Source organism: Urocitellus parryii, chromosome 1 (assembly GCF_045843805.1).
Source record: "Urocitellus parryii isolate mUroPar1 chromosome 1, mUroPar1.hap1, whole genome shotgun sequence".
Classification (NCBI taxonomy): Eukaryota; Metazoa; Chordata; class Mammalia; order Rodentia; family Sciuridae; genus Urocitellus; species Urocitellus parryii.
In genome coordinates this window covers 246,938,988-246,962,725 of record NC_135531.1, presented here as the reverse complement: position 1 = coordinate 246,962,725, position 23,738 = coordinate 246,938,988, and the positions used below count along the sequence as shown (strand labels likewise).

General features: G+C 36.2%; 1 protein-coding gene across 1 annotated transcript; it reads right to left on the bottom strand.

Annotated features, from left to right (window-relative positions):
* Window positions 1-970: 970 nt before the first annotated feature.
* Mob4 (MOB family member 4, phocein) lies at window positions 971-23,340 on the bottom strand. The gene is made up of 8 exons (XM_077803073.1): window positions 23,217-23,340; window positions 18,006-18,068; window positions 13,720-13,820; window positions 8,790-8,832; window positions 8,508-8,594; window positions 4,739-4,818; window positions 3,137-3,248; window positions 971-3,019 (listed from the first exon to the last, which is right to left on the bottom strand). Exons 1-8 carry the CDS (start codon window positions 23,274-23,276, stop codon window positions 2,888-2,890), a joined length of 678 nt encoding a protein of 225 aa, XP_077659199.1. The 5' UTR covers window positions 23,277-23,340; the 3' UTR covers window positions 971-2,887.
* Between the last annotated feature and the right edge of the window lie 398 nt (window positions 23,341-23,738).

The following is a 23,738-nucleotide window of genomic DNA, read 5'->3' as shown; positions in this document are numbered from 1 at the left end:
AAGTCCTGAAAATTAAAGATGTCAACATATAGAGATTAGGCAAAATATCATGGAAAAAAATTAGTTCTACTACAATGACTCTCACAATCAGTAAATGTGTTTATAACCACAACACAATCATAGGTTTCTAATTTTATTCTGATAGTAAAAAATGTGGTTATTAAGAATTTAACCAGGCTGGGTGTGGTGGCATACACTTATAAGACTGGTGACAAGGGAGGCTGAGGCAGGAGGATCACAAATTCAAAGCCAGCCTCCGCAACTTAGTGAGGTCCTGTTTCACTGCAAAAATAAAAAAAGCTAGGGATATGACTCAGTGGTTAAGCATCCCTGGGTTAAATCCTCAGCACTGAAAACCAAAACAAACAAAACAACAACAAAAAAACCCAAACCTGAGATACTTCTAGAAGTGCAAATTTGACACCTCAAGTCATAGAAAAGAAAATATAGACAAAGGAACTTTATAATTCTTAGAGAAATGTAAGTGATTAGAAGTTGGCTACTTTCTCAGAATTAACAGGAAAAAGAGAGTGAGTTGACCGTATGTCTTTATGAAAAGAAAATTTAATTTTAACTTTTGGATTTATATAAGGTTTTTAAAACAAAAAGTAAAGCCCAACTTCCTTATCACACAGACCGGTGAATTCTCCATTTTTCCTCTTCTTATAACACTTTATTAATCAATGGTTTGCCAGCTCAGGTTCAATAATCCTTTTTTAAAAAAACACCACTTATGTACATGTGCATTTTCAAAATTCTGTAAATAGTATTAAAGAAAACCAGAAATTATTTCATTTAAGGTCTTAACAAGTATAGTCAATTAATTTCACAGTATAATGAGGATTAGTGAGATGTCAATATGAATACAAAATACAAAAACAAGACTACGAACTGAGGTTTTCTTTTGGAGTGAGCGAGCTTGTTTTTTAAAGATCAATTCCAAACACAAAGTACAGGGAGAAGGATGGAATGAGTTAGGAAAAAAATGGTATTTTATTTCCCTGTTAACACTAAGATTCAAAATATTTAGCCAAATCACCAATCCCAGTCACTACCTTAGTTCAAATGTTCACTAAGAAAATATTCAAGCAACAGAAATCCATTGTGAGACACCATCCAGAGAACAGCTACATTGCTACATATAATTTATTAACTTAGTAGTTTAGTCTCTCAATATTTAGCAAATTTGCTTAAAAAGTAGTATTCCCATTGGTTTATAGTAACATTAATATAAATGCATAATTTCAAAGTAAACACATTCCTTTCACTGTGAACATAAAACTTCTTGAAAGATAATTGTGGTTTGTGGTACAGTAATGACTGTGGCTGCTGGGATAGTACTGTTTAAAAGTCAAAAAGACAGGCAGGCTTGGAAAAGACTAAACTATATAAACATACTCTCAGTCTTCTACTATTTCCCACCCTTTTCTGTACATACTTGCCTTGTAATACAGTATAATTTATTTCCTCAAATTAAAAAAAAAGTTAAGATGAATACATTTTCATCTTCACTTCAAAATAACCCCTTTAAATGAAAAAAAAAAAAAAAGTTCCTCAAGTTTGTTTTGGTCAAGAGATGGCTTTCAGTATTTTCTTCACAACACGTACAATTTTTTTTATCCTATCTTAGTGAGTCATTATAACCAGTTTGGCAATAAGACCTCCAACACTTTACAAAAAACCTTATTCAACAAATTATAAAATTGTTAAACCTGCACTTGAATTTTTGTTAAAGACAATGAATTATAACAAAGTCCCCAAACATATGACCATGCATAAACACCATTGGAACCTGTAAATTACTGCAAATAATCTCACCTGTATAATAATTCAACATAAATTTTTGGGGAGGGGGCATAAAATAAATACTATAGTATGTCTTCATTTCTATTTAATGCTGCTAGGATTAGAAGATTAATATCACTAACAGGAAAAGTCAAACTATCTTAAGGCTATTTTCTAAGTAGTAAGAACAATTTCCCAAAACAAAGATAAGCAAGAGCCTATGCCAATACAGTTTTCCTGTAGTGTGAAATAATTGCTAATATGAGGTATAATCTGTAAGCAATTAATACAAATATAAATAGGAGTAAGCCACAACTAAATCATGGTGAAAAAACTTCTAAGCCAAAGTGGTTTGGGGAGAGGATTAAGGGATATGAGAAGGAAGAGACAGGGCAGGTTTCCAGTGGGAACATCATTTAGTGCTTTACTGTTATCATCATCACATATTTAATAATCTGCTATTGTGAAAAGGTAAAACCTTTCCAACTATACTATACTGGCCTAGAACATACTTTATGTAGCATAGTAAACTTATTTAAGTATTACTAATCCCTCATTTGCTCTTTTATTTGGATAATAATCACATATGTATATCAAAAACTATAAACAGAATTTTAAAACACTTATCTAATTTTCAAAATGTTAACAGTTAAGATGAAACTATGTACTACAGAATTGTTTAAAATATCTAAACTCAGGGGTAAAACCAAAGGAAAACATTACTATCTTTTCAGTAAATGGCTTGTTGAAACTTCAAGCTCACTCATTTTTATAGATAGGTTTATTTGATGAGGATTGTGATCCAATGATTGTTTAGCAGCAATTTTACCAAACTGTAAATTCTTTTATTAACAAGCATTATAAACAGATAATACTAATCTTATTTAAAAACTGTGAGTGCCACACTGGTGAATATACAGCTCATGAATAACTTAAAAAGTATTTCCCATTTTAAAAGGCAACACACAGCATACAAAAACCTATACTAAAGAAAGAAGCTATAATGTGGATACATGATTGATGTGTCTAAAATGATATATATATATACAGTACATAATTAACGTTAATTATGTGATCAGTACATTTTTCTATATGATTCCCTTCATGCTTCACTTTCCCCAGAAACTGAATTCTGAACTTCCTCTTCTAAAATTGGTACAATCAGGTTATCCTTCGACATCAAATTATATTTCATCACAAATTTAGTAAATCGATGACATAAAAATGTTTCATTCTGTAGAAAGGAAGGAAAAGAAGTTATTTTATTATCCAAAATCAAAAAACTAGAATATCAACACATGTTATCATTCTGATAAAAATGTCATTAGTATAATTAATGAAATATACTTACTTCATACTCATCAAATATCTGCCGGTGATGAAAATAAGCATGTGAAAATATTCTGTAAATTCTACGGCATACTGATCCTAGTTTTGCTACAGATGATTCTTTTATGCTAACCCTAAAAACAGAAACAAAATCATGGATTCATAGAGCTCAATAAAATGTTAGGACAATATAATACAATCTTCTCAATTTACAAGTATAGAAATGTACATCTAGAAAAATTAAGTGACTAATCTAAAAATCACACAATACTAACAAGTGCCAGAAGCAGACCTGTAACCCTCCCATTATTCCTCACTCCCGGGGCAGTGCTCTTTCACCTTAACCACAGTACTGAAGTTAAATTCAATATTACAGTTCTGAAACTTATAAAGTTCAATATAGTTAAAATGAATCCCTGATAACTCAAAACTTAACACAACATTTTACTATGTTAATACTCTGTCCAGTAGAGGTGATTAAAACAAAGAGGAATATTCCTTATTCTATAGAACTGGATTTTTTGAAAAATAAAAATATGCCTATTTCTGATATTCTTTTTAAAAATATGTATATACAGGATATTGAAATAAAATCACTTTTGTTTGTTTGTTTATGGTGCTGGGGATTGAATCCAGGGCCTTGTGCATGCGAGGCAAGCACTCTTCCAACTGAGCTATGTCCCCAGCCCCACTTAAAAAAAATTAAAAAAGTATTTTATATGAGCTTCTTGAGCAAATATAAATATTTTGGAGGAAAAAATCTCAAGTCCAACCACCAGGAAACAAATTGACTCCCGTCCCCTACTCCCCAGTACTGAGTATTGAATCCAGGGCCTCACACATGGTAGTCAAGTACTCTACCACTGAGCTACATATTCCTATCCCCTTTTTCAAAATTTTTGAGATAGAGTCTTCCCAGGTTTCCCAAGCTGGCCAATCTTCCTTGCATCTTCCTGACTCAGCCTCCCAGGTTAGTAACAAATATCTTAAAAGAATAAAAGACCAATCACAAACCTCACCAATAATATAATGTATACATGGCTTCTTCCCAGATCTTAAAAATCTATAGGGAAACAAACAAATAAAAAAAACTATAGGAGAGAAAAAGGAATCCTACAAAAACAAATGCTCCAACTTAGGAAAGTCTGCACTGTAGGCATGCTGTATAAGGAGAGGCTGACTATCAGTGATTCAAGTGAACAAGCTCGTAAATATCTCAACTCTAAAGCATGATAGGAAGAGACCTAGGAAATGGTGCACAGAGGCAGAATTAATCTTGATTGAATTGGTCTATGAGGTTTAGGAAACAAGTCCTGCTGTTTAACTATAATCCTAATTTTAAAACTTGAATAATATGAGCAAGCCAAAATATATCACAGTAATTTGACTAAAGATGTAGTTCAGAGGTAGAGTCTTGCCTAGCACACACAAGGTCCTCCTGGGTTCAACTGCCAGTACCACCAAAATAAAAACAACAACAACAAAAAAACAAGCCCATAAAAATCCATAAACAAATAAACACAGCTTAAAAAAAATAATAACCACCACCTAATTTTAGTTTTAAAACATCAATCTTTTAAAGTAAACTCACAAAATTTAACATCATGTTTAAAGCTTTGTTTACCTGCTGGGAAAATATTTATTGCTATTCAGAAGACACGCAGCACCATCAAGTGTGTGTCTAGTATAGTCTATAGCAGGACACTAGAAAAGAAAAGATTTTAAAAATGCATCAGCATAAAGCTCTATCTCTTAAATTAGGTATATTTATTATCTAGGTAACTTAATCCAAAGACTTGAGTATACTCTAAGAAAAAAGTCCTTTACAATTTCAAAATGATCATAAAATACAATGTTACATCAATAAATAAAGCTTTTTTATTCACATGAACCATAATATCAGGCTTCTAGAAGATACATTAATCAGTCTCCCAATTTCATTCCAAACAATAAACCTAGAAGAAAACAATGTTTAGGACTGGGAAGATGGCTGGGGATGTAACTCAGTGGTAAAGCGCTTGCCTAGCTTGTGAAATGTCCTGGGATGATCCCCAGCAATGCAAAAACAAAAACAAAAAAGCGAGTGAAAAGCACCCCTGATTTAACTAATCCAACCTGATTATACATTCAAATGAATGGTCAATAACTTATACAAATCATATAGTTAGGAAAAAGGGCTCCCAAACAACATCCCAGATACACTAATTCCTAGCCTACTGGTTTATACATTACTAAGCGTCCCAAAGCTTCCTTCCCTTCACAAATTATTTCCAGGGACCACTGCCTTCCTACAACCTGGAAAACATCCCTCATTATCCCCCTGGGATGCCATTTACCAATCTAAAAGCTCTTTAAAACACTTTCTCCTTGAACCTCTTTTAAATTTTCATGTAAAAATTTTAAGTATCTTTAAGTTTTAATAAACCTGTCTTATTCTATTACATTTATCAGAAACAATCAAATATATCAGCTCATGGAGAGTCAGTAAACTTAAAGAGAAAAATAAAACTACAAAGTAATTTCCCTGAAGACAGACAGGAAGAAACATCAAGGGACAAGGATGATTAGGAATAAGCCAAGAGTGGATCAGAAAGAAAACAACTAGAGAAAGGAATAATAATGATTCTAGCTTTATTTAGTAATTTGAATTATTTTTCAGGTGCTGAAACTGAAGTTGACATTTAGAAATGCAATAACTACTAAAGACAGCTCAGTATGGTATCATGGCAAATATATAAACAACTAAAAGGGGGTGGGGTTGGCTGGGCATGGTGGTACACACCTGCAATCCAGGAGACTCAGGAGGCTGAGGCAAGAGGACTGCACATTTGAAACCAGCCTCAACAACTTAGGGAGGCCCTACTCACTGAATGGGAAAAATAAAAAATAAAGGGCTGGGTATGGAGCTCTGTGGTAAGGCATACCTGGGTTCAATCCCTAGTGCCAAAAAACAAACAAAAAATCCTGGGCAGGAGGTATATACCTATAATCTCAGCAACTTGGATAATTAAGGTAGGAAAATCAAGTGAGACCCTGTATCAAATTAAAGGCAATTTTATTATCTACTAGTCAATTTCTATAGTTTCTTGATTATGCACAATTACCTCAAAAGAGTTCAGAAAGTATACTGGGGTTTGAACTGAGGGGTGCTTACTTGTTAAATTGCTTAGGGCCTTGCTAAGTTGCTGAGGCTGGCTTTGAATTTTTGATCCTCCTGTCAAACTCCCAAGCCTCTGGGATTATGGGTGTGTGTCACCATGCCTGGCTTTCTGTTTTTATTTTTAACATTAACATCATTCTATAAACTATCACTTGGAAATAGCACTATCATCCTTCCTCGACATTTGGCCAATTCATTGTAACTAGAACTCAGCAAGCAATGTTGCAATTTAAGACTTCATTATAGGTCCTAATGCTAATGATTACCCCAGCTTACATTTAATATTAATAGGGAAGACAGTAGATGTGAGAATGACACTATATGTTCCCTACAGTCTCATGTGCTGAAGGTTTGGTCTCCAATGCAGCAATGCTTAGAGGTGGAGCTTTTAGGAGGTGACTAGTTCATGAAGGCTCTGACTTCATTAGTGATTGATCCATTAATAAGTGAATGGAATACTAGGAGGTGGTAGAAATTGTAGGCACTGGGACATGGTTGGAGGAAGAAGGTTTCTGGGGGCATGTCCTAAAGGGTATTTATAGTTCCTGGCCACTCCCTCCCTTCTGCTTTCCAGCTGTCATGAGCTGAGCAGCTTTCTTCAGCCATGCCCTTTTACCATGATCTGTCTTACCTGAAGCCCAAAGTATTACAGCCAGCCCAACATGGACTTATACTTCTTAAGCCATTAGCCAAAACAAATCTTTCTTCCTTTAAGTTGTTCATGTCAGGTAGTTGTCACAGAAATGAAAAACTGACATAATACAGTTTCTTAACTTCACTTATCATATTAATCACATTAACTAGCCAACTTCAGGGAATTATCAATGAAAAGCTATGTGGATTTTCCCAGATATAAACTGATGCACAATCTTCAGGTTACTTCACTCTACTAATACAAAAAATGTAATCCTGAATGAAACTGGTCTTCCAAATAATTACCATTTGCTTACACAGATACCACGTACTCCTTATTCTGGGAATTTATCCCTTTTTTTTCCGGGGGCATGGGGGGGTGGAGGGGTGCCAGGAATTGAACTCAGGGACACTCGACCACTGAGCCACATCCTCAGCCCTATTTTGCATTTTATTTAAAGACAGGGTCTTACTGAGTTGCTTAGTGCCTCACTTTTGCTGAGGCTGGCTTTGAACCTGTGATCCTCCTGCCTCAGCTTCCAGGGCCGCTGGGATTACAGGCGTGAGCCAATGCGCCTATAGGAATTTATCTTTTTTCAAACAAAAGAACACCAAATAGTGATTTTGCAAGTTGAACATCGCTTGTCTTTAGCTTTAGAGATCTCTTAATATAATAACCATTTGAAGATCAATAATTCTACAGAACTGGCCTAGAGCAATATCCTTAATAAATGTCAAGTAAAAAGTAATTACTATAGATTTTTTTAAAATGCAGGTCATGGGAAACACAATGCATAGTGTAAACAAACCAGCTATAAAGGACATTTTTAAAACAAGGAAAAGTGAATACATATTAGGCATCAGATAATAAAAAGGAATGACTTAAAATAAATATGATAAACAATTGCTATTGTTCACACTCATACCCTGACAAAAACTGAGAAGAAAAACAACATAAATATTAAAAATCTCAAAAGTAACATTTCTACTAAGACTAGGCATCAGGCCTGGGGTTGTGGTTCAATGGTAGAACACTCTCGTAGCATGTGTGAGGTACTGAGTTTGATTCTCAGTACCACATATTAATTAATTAATTAAAGGTCCATCAACAACAAAAAAAGTATTTTTTTAAAAAAAGACTAGACATCAATAAGTAATCAATGGTTCTGCCTCTCAAAAGAAATTATAAGGGCTCCTTAGTAGAGCGCTTGCCTAGCAGAGGCCCTGGGTTCAAAATCCTCGGCACCAAACAACAAATAGAAATAAATATTGTCCATCTACAACAATAAAAAATGTTTTAAAAAAAGAAAACAAAAATATAAACAAGCATATCTCAACTATTAGTGTGAAAGATATTATTTTGTGGTAAGTCAGTTAATCAGAAAGTGAGTTCTACTGCACGTAATTGCTGAAGTATGAAAAATGATGCTAATCATAAGAAATCCTAAAACAGCACTGTGGTAATAACCTTGCAGGCAAGACATTCTAAACCAAGTGGCAAAACAAACAGAAATTGAAAATTCTAAAAATCTGCCTACCAATGTCTTGAAGATATTTAGGTTATGATGATTATTAGTTATTCTATTTCATAAATCCTCACCTCTTTTGGAGTTTTATGAGCTGCACAAAGAAAAATCCATTGTTCAGTTGCTGTCATTTGAGTACAAGTATCTGGGTGGCATTCACTCTGTTAAAAATAATTGTATTTGTTAATATGTAAAATAATGATGAAAATGATTATCATTTGGGTTATTACATTTCCATATAAAATACAAGAAAAATTATTAGAAAAGTTGGATAAGTCTTTGTAATCACATCAAGTTACAGAAACAGAAATATATCAGAACTTTTAATTACAGCTTTAACTCACAGAAAATATTACCTGAAGTTTGACAGCAAGTCCATTTAGTTCAAGGCAGAATTGCCTGAAAATGCAAATATATAAATGAAAAATCACATTTATTCTCCACAGGTTTTTTTTTTTCTTTTTTTTTTCCTTTTTCTTTTTGAGCCAGGACCTTGCTATGTTGCCCAGACTGATCTTGAACTTTTGGACTCAAGCAATCCTCCCACCTTAGCCTCCCTTGTAGCTGGGACTATAGGCACATGCCACCATGCCTGGCTCCAGTTATTTTTAGAAAATTAATTGTAGAAATAGAATCTCATCAGTATCATTCTTCCTTTCTCACCACTATTATCACAACCACCAGAACTGACAATGGCACATTTCTTCCAAAGATTTACATATTAAAACCCAAAAGCAATGACCCAAAAAGGTTCAACATCAGAGTCCAGAGAGCTGATTGCTCTTTTATACACTAGAAATTAATATGATTTTTGTAAGAGGTAATTTGAAAATATTTAACCAGAGTCTTAGAAATTGTGTACTTTTAAACTAAGTCATCCATCTATTGTAATAAAATAATTAGAACTGCAGCAGATACAGATTACAAAGATGTTCACAGGAACTATAATATGACAAATTTTTTTTGAAATATTTCAATTAGAGGGTAGTAAAATATTGGTACATATATACATACAAAGGGTAAATGTCTGTTTACAGTAATATTTCAGTTGTCTAAAAAAGTATATGTATTTGGGCTGGGGATGTGGCTCAAGCGGTAGCGCGCTCGCCTGGCGTGCGTGCGGCCCGGGTTCGATCCTCAGCACCACATACAAAGATGTAGTGTCCGCCGAGAACTAAGAAAAAATAAATAAATGTTAAAATTCTCTCTCTCTCTCTCTCTCTCTCTCTCTCTCTCTCTGTCCCCCCCCTCACTCTCTCTTTAAAAAAATAAAAAATAAATAAAAAGTATATGTATATACTCATATACAAAGAGACACAGAATACTAGACTTTTTCTGATAGACTAAATGTATTATATGTATTTTCAAAGTTTTATTCTCACTATGAATAACATACTCCTTTAAAATCTTCAGAGTTGGGGGTGTACATCAATGGAAGAGCACTTGCTTGTCTAGCCAGTATGAGGCTCTGGGTTCTATTCCCAGCACCATAAAACTAAAACAATAACCAAAAGTCAAACATTACCAAATTTATAATGTAGAAGATCTAAATTCTCTATAATTCAGTTATTTCTCCCAAAAGTTAACTACTGTTTTAATGCAAATTTATTTTTATATGTACAGATTAAAATATATTGGGATTGGGCTGGGGTTGTGGATCAGTGGCAGAGCACTCACTTAGCATGTGTGAGACACTGGGTTTGATCCTTAGCATCCCATGCAAAAATAAATAAAATAAAGGCATGATGTACCTCTACAACCTACAAAAAAAATTTTTTTTTTTAAAGAAAGAGTGAGAGAGGGAGAGAGAGAGAGAGAGAGAGAGAGAGAGAGAGAGAGAATTTTAATATTTATTTTTTAGTATTTGGCGGACACAACATCTTTGTCTGTATGTGGTGCTGAGGATCGAACCCGGGCCGCACGCATGCCAGGCGAGCGCGCTACCGCTTGAGCCACATCTTCAGCCCAGAAAATTTTTTTAAAATATATTGGGATCAGATCATACACAATTTTCTAAAATGCTTTTGTACTTAACAGATCTTGCCAATTTTTTTCCCCCCACTGCTGGAAATTAAACCCAGGGCCCTGTGTATGTTAGGCAAGTGCTCTACCATTAAATCATACCCTTAGGCCTTTGGCAATTTTTTGGTAATATTCTTTTCTTCTAAAACAAACTAATAATTGTAAAGCCTATATAATGACTGACATACAGTAAGTGCTCAATTTTTTTTTAAATTTTTTTAGTTGTAGTTGGACACAACACCTTTATTTCACTTATTTATTTTTGTATGTGGTGCTGAGAATTGAACCCAGGGTCTCACATGTGAGAGGCGAGTGCTCTACCGCTGAGCCACAACCCCGGCCCCTCAATATTTTTTAATAAATGAAGAATGTAGGAAATTACAAGACAGTTTTAAACAGGCATTTGATGTAAGACAATCCTCTAAGTCATAAAAATAATTTTATAGTTGTCAAGCTACTGAATGTGTTCCCTATAAAAATACTATCTAGTAATATTTAGTGTACCATATCAAGGTTGAAAATCAAAACTGTTTCCCCCACAAACAAATTAAAATACTTTGGTTCCACCAGGCATGGTGGAACTATAATCCTAACAACTCGGGAGACCGAGGCAGGAGGACTGCAAGTTTGAGGTCAGCCTCAGCTACTTAGCAAAGCCCTCAGCAACTTAGTGAGACCCTGTCTCAAAAAATAAAATACAATAAAATTGAAAAGGGCTGGAGATATGGCTCAGTGGGAAAGTGTCCTGGGTTAAATCCCAAATACAAACTACCAAACAACCAAATAAACCAAAACAAACTTTGCTTCCCCCCAATGCAAAGCTAAAACCTAAACAATTAGAAGATGAAAGGGATTTCCAAATGATAAGAATAAAGAGGACATATATGAACTAATTTGGTAAAAGAAAAACCACACTCATTTACATATTTATTTTAGGTACACTATAATAGAAGAAAACAAAAAGACAAGAATCAAATTTTTAGTTGTCTATAATTTTCTTTCCAGATGCCTAATATTTTTCTTAGATTGCAAAAATAACACTACTTCTAAAATACCCATCATCCTCTATTTCCCTGTATCAGTAGGCTACAGGTTATGGGTTTTTGAGTTGTTTCCCATTAAGTGGTAACGAACAGTGGTGGTGATAAGCAAGTGTCTTACCTAATCCAACCTTCTTATACACAACAGTAAAATTAACTGTTTTGAAGTGTTGCAGGTATAATCTGGGATAAACAGTACAAACCTAAGAGCAAGGCTTTAAATTAATCTACTACAGGGCAATACATACAATGGCAGAGCTGAAGACACAGGCTAGGACAGAAATTTAGTCTGACATCTCAGGTATCAAGCCACACATCCTGGCATAAAATTGTACGCCATTCAAAGGGGTATCTTTTTCTAATCATAAAGATTCAGAATGAGCTACTGGGAGATTTGAATAAAGTCATGATCCAACTCAAAGTAACATAATAATATAATTAATTACATTAACCAATAACAGCAAGTACATAGCCTCAGGTTCAATAACATCAAGAATGTGGGAGAAAAAAAAAAAAAAGGCCCAAAAAGGCTACTTAAGGAACTCTTCTTGGTCAACTATAGTGACATACAATATAACAAAGAGACCAAAGAATACATATATGACTACAATATTAAATTTGCCCCTTCAAAAGTAGTTAATAGAAAAAAATAACAAAAGTAAATATAAAAGCACCAGGAAAAACAGAATAAAACTGTTATATGTTTCATATAATGCATATCTCACAGTATAGGTTAAATAGGGAACAAAATGTTTTCTTAGATCTGAAATAAAACCCTGTACACTGAAATTGAACCTTACTTTTTAGATTTTGTGTGTGTGTGTGTGTGTGTGTGTGTGTGTGTGTGCATGCGCGCGCACTGGGGATTGAACCCAGGGCTTTTGTGCAGGTGAGGCAGGCACTCTACCAACTGAGTTCTATCCCCGGGAAGACCTCACTTTTTAGAATTAGGTTTGTAGTGAACAAACATGCTCACTGGGAATTGGGGATGTAAGATGTAGGACGTATATTTAACATAAGAAAAGCTCTGGGTTCAATTCACAGTACCCAAAAAAGAAAGCTTAAGTTCATGTTCAGCCTGGACAATAGAGCGAGATCTTAAAAAAAAAAAAAAAAAAGGAAAGAAAGAAAGTGTGAGGCCCTGGGTTTGATCCTCACCCCCACAAAAATAAATATATTAAAATAAAATATTCAAGTGATTTGTCTAATAACTGGCAAAGCATATAAAGAAGCTGTATCATTCTAAAATTGCTCAACCATTTTAACAGGACATATTAAGACATATACATCTTAGCAAACAGCATCAAGAATTAAAAAAAAAAAAAAAAAGCCCTGTCTACAAGTTGAGAATGTATTATGCAGTTAAACTTATACTGTATTCTCTATATTTAATCTGTCAACTCATCCCAGCTCTTACTTGCACTGAGAAGTTTATAATTTTAGTACTAACTTCAGGATGTTGCTGCTTCCAAAGTTAACTCTAAACTGGGCATGGTGGCATATGCCTGTAATCCCAGCAACTCAATAGGCTGAGGAAGGAGGCTCATAAATTCAAGGCCAGCCCCAGCAACTTAGTGAGGTCCTAAGCAACTAGACATTGTCTCAAAAATAAAAATAAAAAAAAAGGGCTGGGAACTTAGCTCAGTGGTAACAACACCCTTGGGTTCAATCCCCAGAACAAAAAATAATAATGTTAACTCTACCTATTCACTAGTCAACAATAATCTCATTCAAAGGATATAATGAAAGCATAAAAATCCTTACTTTAGGAAAATAATTTATCTTTATTTACCAAAGGGAAGACTGGAAGTTTGGACAGTTCTTAAGTAATTCATCAGATATTAAGCCTAGATTAGGACCTAGAGGTGATCCTCTATTAAAGTTATTCATGAGTGTGAAAATGGAAATAATGCATCTGTAGTTAAGAGGTACAATTAAGGAAAACCATGTAAAAAGACAGTAAGGCCCAAATCCATAAATATAGAAACATGCACAAGCAAGTCTGCGGCCACCTTTCAAAACAAGTGACTTTGTAGCATTACTCCACACGGAAACAACCAGTGAACAACAAAGCTGAAGAACCTTTTTAACAATTAAGACACAAAAGCTTTAGAATGTGGCGTTTTGATCTTTACAAGGTCTGATTCATTATCATCATTAGTAGATACTGAAGGATATCTTTACCAGAAGCATAATTGCTTTTTAATGTATCATAAGAACTTACCTTAAATGTTCATATTTCCACACACCTTCATCTTGGCCTTCGGGAGGTTCAAGAATTTTGTCAATATTGGAGCAATCTGCCCTTATGTTCTGTTGAATATACTATAAACAAAGAAGTTCTTATGGTTAATTAAAATATTGTACTACGTGACAAATTTGGTTTTAAATGTATTCCATTTTTTAATACAAAACTGCAGTTGTGGTTCAACTTTTGGGTTATACACTAAAAAGAAAATCAAGTTTTGAATCATCCGTTAACTCAAAAAAGGAGGTAACCCTTCCAAGTCAACTTCATTGAAGATAGAGTATCAAAACTAGAACTGGGATCAAAATTGAAAAACCATAGTTTTCATATGAATATAAAATATAGACAATGTAAATGTGACTAAATATATCATATGATTCCATTTATATAAAATATCTAGATTAAGCAAACCTCTAGCAATGGAAACTAGATTATCAGTTGCTAAGGTTTGAGGAGAAGAGGAAGGCAGAGAGGAGAATGAAGCTGACTGCTATCGGGGATGGGGTTTTCTTTTAGGGTCAACAAAAACAATCCAAAATTAAACTAAATTGAGGCTGTTCAACTCTGAATAGAACGATAGAATTGTACACTTTAAATGGTTATTTATATGGCATATTAATTATACCCAAGGAAAGTTGTTTTAAAAGTTGACAAGCAGCCAGGCCTGGTGGTGCACACCTGTAATCCCAGCAATCTGGAAAGGATTTACTCTAAATGGTATAAAGAACACTCATGGCCAAGCACGGTGGTGCACACCTACAATCCCAGCAGCTCGGGAAGCAGAGGCAGGAGGATCAGGAGTTCAAAGCCAGCCTCAGCAATTTAATGAGGCGCTAAGCAACTCAGTGAGACCCTGTATCTAATAAAATACAAAACAGGGCTAGGGATGTGGCTCAGTAATCGTGAGTTCAATCCCTGGTACCCCCCCAAAAAAAAACACTCATTACCCCAATTAACATGTACAACTTGTATGTTTTTATGTATCACTCTGAAAAACAATTTAAATTAAAAAAGAAAGAACACTTGTGATTTGTGAAAGGCTGTCAATACGTTAACATTGACAGGAGTTTGGAAGTTGATTGCAACCCTCACAAATGTCTTTTACAGGTTAAAGACTGCAGCAGAGGAACTGCAGATATGATAGAAGTGGCAAGACAACTAGAATTAGCACAAAGCCTTAATATGTGACTGAATCTCTGCAATCTCATGATTAAACTTTAACAGATGGAGTTGCTTCTTAGGGAAAAGCAAAAACCATGCTTCCTTGAGAAGAAACTCCCGATGAAGATGCTGTAAATACTGTTAAAATGACAACAACAGGTTTACAATATTATATAAACTTAGCAGCAGGGTTTGAAAAGATTGATTTCAATTTTGTTGTTGTTGTTTTTAGTATGGGGGACTGAACCCACAGGTGCTTACCCACTGAGCCACATCCCACTTTTTTTTTTTTTAAAAAAAGAGCTTTTTAAAAAACATATATATATATATATATATATATATATATATATATATATATTAGGTTTAGGTGGACACAAAACCTTTTATTTTTATGTGGTACTCAGGATCAAACCCAGTGCCTCATGCATACTAGGCGAGTACCACTGAGCCACAACCCCAGCACCCTTAGACCTTTTTCATATCTTATTTTGAGACAAGGTCTTGCTGAGTTCCTTAGGGCCTTGTTAAATTGGTGAGGCTGGCTTTGATCTTGTGATTCTCCTGCCTCAGCCTCCCAAGCAGCTGGAAATACAGGTGTGCACCACCATACCCAGTTTGATTTCAATTTTTAAAGTCAAACTAGTGTGGGTAAAATGCTATCAAACAGCCAGGCACAGTGGCACATGCCTGTAATCCCAGGCATGTGGGATTAGGCTAAGGCAAGAAATTCAGAGCTAGCCTTAGCAATTTAGTGAGCCCCTACGCAACTGAGCAAGAGCCTGTCTCAAAATAAAAAATTTAAAAAGCTGGGAATGTGGTTCAGTGATTCAATCCCAGTACCAAAAAGGGGGAAAATGCTATCAAATATAGTTGCTGCAAGTTATAAAGCATTCTCCATTCTTAAAAAAAGATTATGACTTACTGAACTCTGATGATCGATTGCAATTTTTTTTTAACAATAAAGTTGTCTGCTTTTTTGCTTTGTTTTTGCAGTGCAGGGGTTCCAACCCAGGGCCTCATGCATGCTAAGTGCAAGCTATACTAAATCTACACCTCCAGGGGCTGGGGTTATGACCACATTTGTTTTTTGTATTATCTGAATTAGCAATCTGCCTATTCATTTTCATCTTTCCTAACCCCACGATTCCTTCTATAGAACTTTTACTAGCATTTATTTCACTCAAAAAAATAGCACTTATTTTCTTATGTCTCCAACAAATAGTGAGACCATGAACACAAAGACTTAAGTTTTGTTTTGCATTTTGGTATTAGCACCTGAAACAGAGAAAGTATTTCATTAATGTTTACTGGCCTCACTTAAACCACCTTACTTGAGGTCAAAGATAAATAATGGTTTGAAATATTAAAGCCATGGAGTGATAAAGAGAACAAAATTCATCAAAAATAGAGTATACACCCTGATTCTTTTGTATTTCTTGGCGATCCCTGTGACTCAGAAGGCTAAGGCAGAAGACTCACAAGCTTAAGGTCAGTCTCAGCAACATAGAGAGATCCTGTTTCAAAAACAGAAACGCCTAGGTGACAGCAAAATCTGCTTATAACACAGTCCACAGAATATTTTAAGCCCTGTTGAGACCTTCTGCTCAGAAAAGATTCTTTTCACAGGCTTGCACCACTGCACCTGGCTTAAGTATAATTCTTAAGGGTCCTAGTATTTTCAGAATAGTTAATGAACTTTGGTTTCAACTTGAAGCCATTGGCCTCATTAACTCCTAACATGAGAGGTGGTCTATCCATTGAAGCGCTGAAGGGAGGTATTGACTTCTCTCTAGCTATGAATGTCCTAAATATAATTTTTTTTTTCGGTATGAGACTGTTTTGTCTACAGTGAAATTCTGTTTAGAGTAGCCACTTTCATCAGTTGTCTTAGAGATCTTCAGTTTAGAAATAAAACCAAAGGGCTGGGGATGTGGCTCAAGAGGTAGCACACTTGCCTGGCATGTGTGAGGCCCGCATTCGATCCTCAGCACCACATACAAACAAAGATGTTGTGTCCTCCAATAACTAAAAAATAAATATTAAAATTCTCTCTCTCTCTCTCTTAAAAAAAAAAAAAAAAAAGAAGAAGAAAGAAAACCAAAAACAGCTCAGTACAGTGGCACATGCCTATAATTCCAGCTACCTGGGAGGCTGAGGCAGGAGGATAACAAATATGAGACCAGCCTGGACCTTACCTCAAAATAAAAATAATGAAAAGGCTAAAGATGTAGCATGATAGAGCACTTGCCTAGCATATGCTAGGCCCTGGATTCAATCTCCCTCTCTCCCCCTCCCTCCCCCCCTTCTCTCTCTCTCTCTCTCTCACTCACACACACACACACACACACACACACACACACACACACTCCCCTACCAAAAAAAGAACTCTAGGCTTGATATGAAACCCCAAAATAAATACTACAGTGATGACAGAGAGTGGTCAAATAGAAATTCTGGCTTAGGAATGGAAAAAGCACTTCTAGGGCTTGGGAATAAAGCTCAGTGGTAGAGCACTTGCCTAGTACACATGAGGGCCTGGGTTCAATTCTTAGCACTGTTAAAAGCAAGTAAAATTACAGCTTAACTAATACCTAATCTACTAGTATACCCCAATTTCTTGCTTTTATTTTTGTTGTTTTACCTTCTTTCTTCTTTTTTATAGTGCTGGGGATCAAACCCAGGGCCTTGTACATGCTCTACCACTGAACTACACCCCCAACCCCTATTAATTACACCTCACTCTTTGTCACTCTTCTATTAAACCCTTAATGCAATCCTTAACAATTAGCTCTACGTACTACTGTTTTTCCCAAACTGCAGATGTTAATTATCTATTATTCAAATTATCATTCAAATAATTTTAAGTTCATTATAAAATCAAATTTAGTACTCTAGTCTGGTATAAAATAACATATTAAAGTGGATTTAAGACTGACTATAGTTAATATACCATCTTAAAATGAGGCTTAAAGTTTTAAATGGGCATTTCATTAACTCAGTGGAATCTGGTTTATGCTGTTTAAAAATAAAATAGAAATACTTAACTATGCCAAAGAGGTAATAAAATAATTAGGCTGAGTTATAAAAGAATCTCTTATTACCTGCTGAACAGCAAGTGTACTGTCCATCTCATCAAATGATTCATCAGGCCAATTATAGAAATCCTATAAAAATAAATTCAAGGTTAAAACATATACAAAGTTATAAAGAGGATGCATTAATATTATTATTAATTTTGATTCTGAATAAAAATCCAAAGCTCACACTAGAGAGGAAGAAAAGCCTTTATAATGTGATTATCAGAAATAAATTAAGAGGGGCTGGAGTGCCAGGCGCTGTAGAACATGCCTGTAATCCCAGCAGCTGGAGAGGTTGAGGCAAAAGGATTGTGAGTGCAAAACCAGCCTCAGCAATGGTGAGGCACTAAGCAATTCACTGAGACCCCCTGTCTCTAACTAAAATACAAAATAGGGCTGTGGATGTAGCTTAGTGGTTGAGTGCCCGAGTTCAATCCCCAGTATTCCACCCCCCCAAAAAAGGGGCTGGGGTTATGATTCAATGGAAGAGCACTTGCCTAGCATGTGTGCGGCACTGGGTTCAATTCTCAGCACCAAATATAAATGAATAAATAAAATAAAGGTCCACCAAAAACTACAGACATATTTTTTAAAAAGAAAGAACAAGGAAATATCTCCTCTTTTCAAAAAAAATTTTAGTCAATGTTTTTAGGTGAACATCAAGATTTTTAAAAATTAAATACAAGTCAGGGCTGGGGATATGGCTCAAGTGGTAGTGCGCTCACCTAGCATGGTCAGGCACTGAGTTCGATTCTCAGCACCACATAAAAAAACAAAATAAAGATATTGTGCCCACCTAAAACTAAAAAAATAAATACTTTTTAAAAAATCTCAAAAATAAATAAATAAATAAACAGACAAACAAACTACAAATCACATTGTTTTCAACCACAAATCTCTCAAAGCTGGTTCCCATTAACCTTTCATGTATAACTTAATTGGGGAGGTGAGTCTATCATTTTTTTTGTTGAAGATAGCTAAACATCTCTAAAAAAAAAGTTGCACTAAAAAAAAAAAAAAAAAAAGTCTCTAGGGTTAGGACTATAGCTCAGTTGGTAGAGTGTCTGCCTCACATGCACAAGGCCCTGCCCTGGGTTCAATCCCCAGCACCACCATCACCACCAAAAAAAAAAAAAAAGTCTCCAGGCATCAAAAAACTAAATCAGTTTCTTACCTAAAGTAGCTAATTTATGGCTCCATGAGTGTTATTTTAGAAAGACATTATAAATCATTATTCTAATTCCAGTTAATTTCAAATTGCTAAATAAAAACAAAACTCCATCAAAAAGTAGTCATCCAGCCAGGCATAGTGGTACACATCTATAATCCCAGAAACTCAAGAGGCTGAGGCGGGGGATCACAAGTTCAAAGCCAGCCTCAGCAACTTAGCAAGGCCCTAAGCAATTTAGGAAAAGCGTGTCTCAAAACAAAAAAAAAATAAGCAGGTCTGGGGATGTAACTCAAAGGTTAAGCATCCCTGGGTTCAATACCTGGTTTAAAAAAAAAAAAAAAAGAAAAAAGAACAACAACAAAACAAAACAAGTAGCTCTCCATTTGGCTGTACAGGTCAAGGGTAGAGCACTAGGCATGTTCCAGGTCCTGGGTTAGATCCCAGTTGGATCCCCAAGGCTGTGTGTATCCAAAAGATGACTATTTTGTTTGCTGCTTTAGGATACTGGAGATTAAATCCAGGGGCTTTTGACCACTGAACTACATCCCTAGCCCTTTTTTCATTTTGAGAAAAGATTAAATTGTTGAGGTGGCCTTGAATTTAGAATTGTCCTTCTTCAGTCTTCAAGTAACTAGGATTATATAGCATTTGGACAAATGACTTCTTTTTTTTTAGTTATAGATGGACACAGTACCTTTATTTTATTTGTTTTTATGTGGTACCAGGGATCGAATTCAGTGCCTCCACACATTCAAGGCAAGTGCTCTACCACTGAGCCACAACTCCGGCTCCACAAATGACTTCTTCCAAGAGGGATGTTTTTGTGAAACACCTGGTACTATTTCTGAATCATCTATAGATAGGGGAATGTCTGTGAACCCTGATAAGTGATTAATAGATTTGACTGATTTTCCAGCAAAGTGTACCTATATATTCTTAGTAAGTAAGCAATGCCTGACACACAGTTGGTCTTCAATAAAAGGGGGAAAAGGTAGTAATATTCCATAAATTTGAATCAGTGTTCAATAAATTTGAATCAACCATCATAGGCAAGTCTTCAAAACACTGAGTAAAAAAAAAAGGCCAGGTGCAATGGCTGGCACACACCAGTAACCCCAGTGGCTCTGGAGGCTGAGACAAGAGGATAGCCAGTTCAAAGACAATCTCAGCATGGGAGAGGTGCTAAGCAACTCAGCGAGACCCTGTCTCTAAATAAAATACAAAATAGGGCTGGAAATGTGGCTCAGTGGTCAAATGCCCTGAGTTCAATCCCTGGTATCAAAAAACAAAACAAAAAACCCACAACTGGAAGAATATATGATATCATATGAATAAAAGTTTAAGAAAATGTAAGATAATTACAGATATAATGCACATATATTAAAAGTATAAAGAAATCACCATTTCTGGATGGTTGGGGGAAGTAGAAGACAGAAAAACATTAGCAACATCATATTCTGAGGTTAGGTGATGGTTATATCTTTTTAATTAAAAAGATATATCTTTTATATCTTTTTAATTAAAACATTTCACCAATGTTTAAGTTTTCATAGTTGTACTATCTGAAAGAAAATATTGAACTAAATTTATTAAGGAAAAATGTCAATAAATAAAATAATCTTTTCGAACTTGTTCCCAGATAGCTTTTCTTAGACATTATCTAAATATTAAAGAGCAGTTTTTAAATTCTTCCTACATGAGTCACATTTTAAAATGTTTCTTATTCTTTCATTTAAAAAATTAGAATGATTGTGGCTGGGATGTAGCTCAATGATAAGAGCACTTTCCCAGTATGTGTAAGGACCTGGGTTCAATCCCTAGCACTACTAAATAAATAAATAAATAAATAAATGGGACAAAAAACAATATGGTAATAAAAACTGTAGATTATTTTGTTTTAAAAATATTAATGAGTATACATAGTAATACTATAGAAAAGATGTTAATGATTTCACTGGGAATAAAAAGTTTTGTATCTTTTTTTAAAACATTTTTTAGTTATACATGGACACAATATCTTTATTTTGTTTATTTATTTTTATGTGGTGCTGAGGATCAAACCCAGGGTCTCTCACGTGCGAGGTGAGCACTCTACCACTGAGCCAAACCCCAGTTATCATAATTGTGATATTTTAGACATGTTTTGAGACACCAAAAATCGAGCTCTGCTGGGTACATGCCTTTAATCCCAGGGGCTCAGGAGGCTGAGGCAGGAGCTCAAATCCAGCTCAGCAACTTAATGAGACCCTGTCTCAAAATAAAAAATAAAAAGGCTGAGGATATGGCTCAGCGATTAAGCAACCTGGGTTCAATCTCTGAAGGGGGAAATTTTTCTCATCTAATCGTTAATATTTATTGAAAAACAACTATGTGCCTACATTCCAGTCTAACCAATTAAAAAAAAAAGTAGAAAGATAGATCACCTACTTTTTATACTATAGTTTTAAATACATCATTTTTGATATTCACTGAAGGAAATTCATGTGACAAACAAGAATACTGCTAAAGCCTTTTTTCTTTTAATCTTCCTACATTTTACTTAGCCTTGATTTGTGATAATGTGGAAAAATGCAAAGGAGCTTTCTTATGACAACATAGCAAACAGATATTTTACAGTATTTGTTTAAAATTAATTTTCAAAATTAAGGACTTTTGGCCAGGGCTCTCTGTGACAGAGCTCTTGCTTACCATACTAGGTCCACAGTTCCTATCCCACTATCAAAAAAAAAAAGGAAACTTGATCACTTAAAAATCAGAAAATCAGAAACAATGTTGCCACAGAATAAGAAATAGTTATCTGAGAAAAGACCCTGTAGAAGGAAAAAAAAGTTTAGAAATGGTAAAAGAAAGCACACAAAATTTCCAGTAGTATGAAGGCAAAACTGCCAGTAGAAGTAACTGACAAAATGACTATATACTAAAACTTTTCAAAACAATTCTAAAATACAGTAGCAGAAACAACTTGTTAAAGTCACTAGTGAATTAACCGGGTAACTTTAAGCAAATTCAATAGATTGTTTCCCTAGGCTTCAGCTTCCTTACCTTTAATGGATCTGGAAAGAGGTGCAGATATATAAACTCCCTCTGAAAAGTCTCTTTTCCACAATTTTGTACAAGAAATTAAAATCTATTTTCACAAACATGATTATAGCTCCATGACTGTTTTCTTTTCTGACTCATCACTTTTCCTTAAAATTACATTTTAAACATGCTCTTCTGATTTTAGAGCATCTATTTTATGGCAAGTCATTTTGGCTGGGAGAGTAATCAAGTCTGAATGCCAATTCAATTTTTTTAAGGGAAGCATCCCATCTTTTGCAAATCCTAAGAAGCAATACCTAAATAAGCACCAGCTTACCCCAAATAGTGCTCTACTAAAAGTTGATGAGATTATAATCAGTTCATTCCCTGACTATGCTTCATTGAAATTAACAAGGAAATTTATAAAGAATGATATCTAACAAGTCGCAACTTGGTGTTGAAAACTTGCTGGACCAGAAAACAGCTGCAGGGAAGCAGACGATGGTCAAAGGCAAACAACCGGAGGAGGATAAATTATTGCCACCCGCATCCGGCTAGACAAGCTGGATGGGAGCAGACCGACAGGTACGTCACAAGGCAAGTAGGCAATGGAAGCGGGGAGGAGGTAGGCTGTGTTAGCACCCCTTACCACACCGCCGGCCCTGACCCTAGGAAAACCCCAAGGTCTCCACCTGGCTGGCCGCGCCCCTTCGGCGCCAGTCAGCTGGAACTCATCCCCAAGACCATTACCTGCAATCGCCGGACAGGCTTATCACCTGGGGCCGGGGCAGGCACCCCCGTTCCCCACCGCCACGCGCGCCTCACGCCCCCACTCAGTTTTGAGCTCTGCAGGCCTTGAGGGCGGCCACTGCCGTCTCAGCCAGACAGAGGGGCTGCGGCTCCGGAAGAGCAGGCCGGGCACCAGTGCCCCCGCCCGCCCGCCCGCGGCCGGGGCCCAACCTTCCCCCGGCGGCCGCCAGCTTGCAAGCGCGGCACCGCTGGGTACCGAGAGTTCCCTGGCAAGAAAGGAGTGGAGATGATACCTGCGCCTTTGTGCCCGGCCTGTTCCTCCTCAGAACTGCCGTCCCCTCCGCCATGACCATAGTGCCAGAGTCTGGGCGGCTCGAGTCGGTACCCGGATGTAGGGGACGACTGCCTGCGCGGGGGGCGGGGCGCTGAGGCACTCTGGGTCCGGAATCTGGGGAGGGGAGGTACTCTGCGGAACAGCCGTAGTCCGCGCGGGGCAGGACGGGAAGACAGGGAGGAGTCTGAAGTAGGGCGGGCTAGGCAGAGGGAGGGAGGTTCCGGTGTCGACTCGGAGAAATAGTGGCAGGAAGGCTGGGGTTTACGGACGGTTTGGGGAGGTCCGCGGGCGGGCTCCGAGAGTGGTGACCGAGGATGACCCCTGTGGCAGTGTGCACGGCTTGCGTCACATTTAAGTGCCTCCCCTTGGGCTCTTGTTAATTACATTACAAGGGCAGAGTTTACGCAATGGCGACCGTTTTGGTAAACCCACGTGCAAGCAAAAATTTAAAGAAACTTAATTCTCCCCAAAATCCACCTAA

Excerpts from the sequence above, each read along its gene's own strand:
- Mob4 (XM_077803073.1), bottom strand. The coding sequence starts at position 23,276 with ATGGTCATGGCGGAGGGGACGGCAGTTCTGAGGAGGAACAGGCCGGGC. Across the intron at positions 18,069-23,216 it reads GGCCGGGCACAAAGGCGCAG|GATTTCTATAATTGGCCTGA; the intron begins GTATCATCTCCA and ends TTATTTTTATAG. Across the intron at positions 13,821-18,005 it reads GTACACTTGCTGTTCAGCAG|TATATTCAACAGAACATAAG; the intron begins GTAATAAGAGAT and ends CTTTGTTTATAG.